General features: G+C 36.8%; 1 protein-coding gene across 1 annotated transcript; it reads left to right on the forward strand.

Moving 5' to 3' along the window:
• Positions 1–867: 867 nt before the first annotated feature.
• Positions 868–1,785, forward strand: LOC101628594 (olfactory receptor 14J1-like). Its single transcript, XM_012734915.1, has one exon. The coding sequence runs from the start codon at positions 868–870 to the stop codon at positions 1,783–1,785; it is 918 nt and encodes a 305-aa protein (XP_012590369.1).
• The last annotated feature ends 1,443 nt before the right edge of the window (positions 1,786–3,228 follow it).

Raw genomic sequence — 3,228 nt, forward strand, 5'->3', positions numbered from 1 at the left:
AACTTCATTTGCATCTTCAGCTCTATACCATTAGTTGTCTTTATTTATAATTAATAATACTGAGCAGTTTTCTTACCTCAACTGAAATTCTGGTTACAAAAATACAATCCATAGCTATTCAATAAATTATTTAACTAACATTCAAGTAAATGATTTTTCATGGGTATATTAATGATGTTATTTTCTCATAAAAATATACTCAGAAATGTCTGTTCTTTCTATATCCTTTGGGAAATTAACATTTTTCAAATCAATGCTTATAATCTTTTGTGTTATTGATACTGGTCTCAAATGTAATAAATGTCATAATTATTGTATAAGTTCTACAAATTTTGAGTTTTGTAATTTCAATTAGGAGAAAATGTATGAATAAAATACATTTAAAATAAAAAAATTAAATTGCAATTATAAATCCATTGTAGCTAGATGGGATATAATTATGTAGCATGATCATGAGAAAGAATTGATAGATAAGAACATTTATTAATATGAGTCCATGGGACTGAAAAGAAGTTTAATATAAATGACTTTGAATATTACATATCCCTATTCATATAACAATATATTTTAAAGATCTTATTAATTTTATTATGCACATTTACTTTTCCTTATTATTGGTTGAAATGGGAGATTAAAATTTAGAATCTTGCGTACTCATGCTTCCATAAACTGAATTAAAGTATATTTAATGTAATGACATGATTTCAGTATACAGAACTATCTGACATATGTGATGAGTGATTTGTACAATTGGCTTCTTAATCAACTTGATTGAGTCCAAGATTGGTTAAAGGTTAAGCAAGATTCAATTTTCTTTCATTGATCACAATTTGTCTTGCAGCCAACTCTACTGGAAAATTAAGGACTATGGCTAATTTCACCATGAGTGGGTTTCTTCTGATGGGATTTTCTGCCAAGCCTGAGCTAGAACTCGTCCATGCTTCTCTGTTCTTAGTCTTATACCTGGTGGCTTTAACTGGCAACATCCTCATTATCACTGCGACTTCCATTGATAATAGCCTCCACTCAGCCATGTATTTCTTCCTGAAACATCTCTCCTTCCTGGACCTGTGCTACATTTCCGTGACTGTGCCAAGGGCCATTTACACCTCTTTCATGCGTAGCGGTTACATTTCCCTCGGGGAGTGCATGGTGCAGTGTTTTGCTTTTACTCTCTGTGCTGAGGCTGAGCTGTCCATGCTCACAGTGATGTCGTATGACCGCTACGTGGCCATCTGCCTTCCACTGCACTATGAAATCATCATGGATGTCCACAAGTGTGCTCTCGGGGTCCTAGGTGTCTGGGTCAGCGGGGTCATTTCTGGAACTATGCACACAGCGGCCATTTTCTCCATGCACTTCTGTGGCTCCCATGTCATTCACCAGTTCTTCTGTGACATCCCCCAGCTCCTGAAACTCTCTTGTTCGAATGAGTATATCAGAGATATTGGAGTCAGTTCCTTCCTATCTTTTATGGCCTTTCTTTGTGTCGTCTTTATTGGACACTCCTATATCCAGATCTTCTCTACTGTGCTGAGGATGCCGTCTGCTGAGGGCAGAGCTAAGGCCTTTTCCACTTGCCTTCCCCACCTCGCTGTGGTAATTTTATTCATTTCAACCAGCATCTTTGAGTTTCTCAAGCCACCTTCTGACTCTCCCAGTGCACTGGACATTTTGCTGACTATTATGTACACAGTTGTGCCCCCAACACTCAACCCAATGATCTACAGCCTGAGAAATCAAGCTATGAAGACAGCTTTAAGGAAGTTTTTCCAAAGAAGATAAGCCTGAGGCCCATCTGTAAAGTGTAACTTAGACACAAGTTAAATAAGTCCAGAGAAGTGAAAATTAGTTGAGTTTATGACAGAATCAGGACTGAGGTCTCAAGTGTGAGAACAAGCTCCAAGTAATTCTGGAAAATCTGCCTGAACTCTGAATCCTCAAGAAGATTTTATATAATTTATATAATGAAACATTTCAAGATATGGACTGGGAACCATCTGGTGCATTTATGTAATTTCTTTTATGCATTGAAGAAAACAGGAAAATTCATTAGGGTTTTCCCTGTTTAATGTGTCATTTTTTTCTGGCAAGTAGGAGGTTTAGTCCTGCCATCACATAGAGGCTGTTTTTTGTTTCCTTGTTTTTTAAGATGTATTTATTTATACATACAAAACTGGGGTACAGGCCAGAATTGCAGGGGAGGCAAGAGGCAGATGGATGATGTACACTGCTGGGGGAGCAGCGGGTGGGTCAGGAGAGGTCTCCCGCACCATGTGGATCACCTCAGGGGCCAGGGACAGAGCTCACACTGAAGTGCTTGTGGCCAGCCTGCAGTGCTGTGTCCTAATGTGGTGTGCCACCAGGGAGGGCCCAGGGTGTTTTTTTTTTTTTAAGTTATATTTTTTTCAGAGGTAACAGTACCTGAAGTGCTTTTTCACAAGAAAACAGGAGACACTTTTCATGGGCACAATTTCACTAGTCCAGCCCAGCTGCATTAATTCTTGACTTGTGCCCTTATGTGGGATAAAGGGGCATGGTACCCCTTAATGGAAGTTTGATTAACCAAACACAACAACGACAAGCAAAAATGAAGCTGACAGAAAATGAGCACAGAGAAATTTGTCACATATGAGTTTTGTCATGGCTTGTGCACTATTCACACAATAGCTCTGAAACAATTTCTCCTTTAATGGTTTCATGAAGTAGTGGTAAAAATTCATGAGAGTGGTTGAATCTAAATGATAGAAAAGGGAAGTCTAATATTGACTTATAAAACTTTCCAAACATCATTTGATGTTTTTCCATACTTGGAAAGTATGGACAGAGAAGATATTTTATAAAATAATTTTTCAGTTCTTTTGCCAAGTTTCTGCTGATATGATATAAATCTTTAGTTTTGAGGAATAAATTTTGGCTAATATATGTAAATAAATATGCCAGTAAAATAATGATTGAAACTCTAAAATGATAAAAACATATTAATAATTAATAATTTGCCCCCACGAAAAGGGAACAGACTTCTGGTGAGAGGTGACAAGGTTGGGGAATCCAATGGACATGGTGATTATGGTTAATAACACCTAACTACATGGATGTAGTTGCTAAAAATAACAATAAATTTTCTCATGGCAAAACGGATAGAAATTTATATGACATGATCCATGTATTTCTAATAATACAGAGATTGTGATTTTTATAAATTATCTGTGGCAAATCAAAACATTG

The sequence above is a fragment of the Condylura cristata genome, unplaced genomic scaffold (genome assembly GCF_000260355.1).
Source record: "Condylura cristata isolate star-nosed mole 26May11 unplaced genomic scaffold, ConCri1.0 scaffold00098, whole genome shotgun sequence".
NCBI lineage: Eukaryota > Metazoa > Chordata > Mammalia > Eulipotyphla > Talpidae > Condylura > Condylura cristata.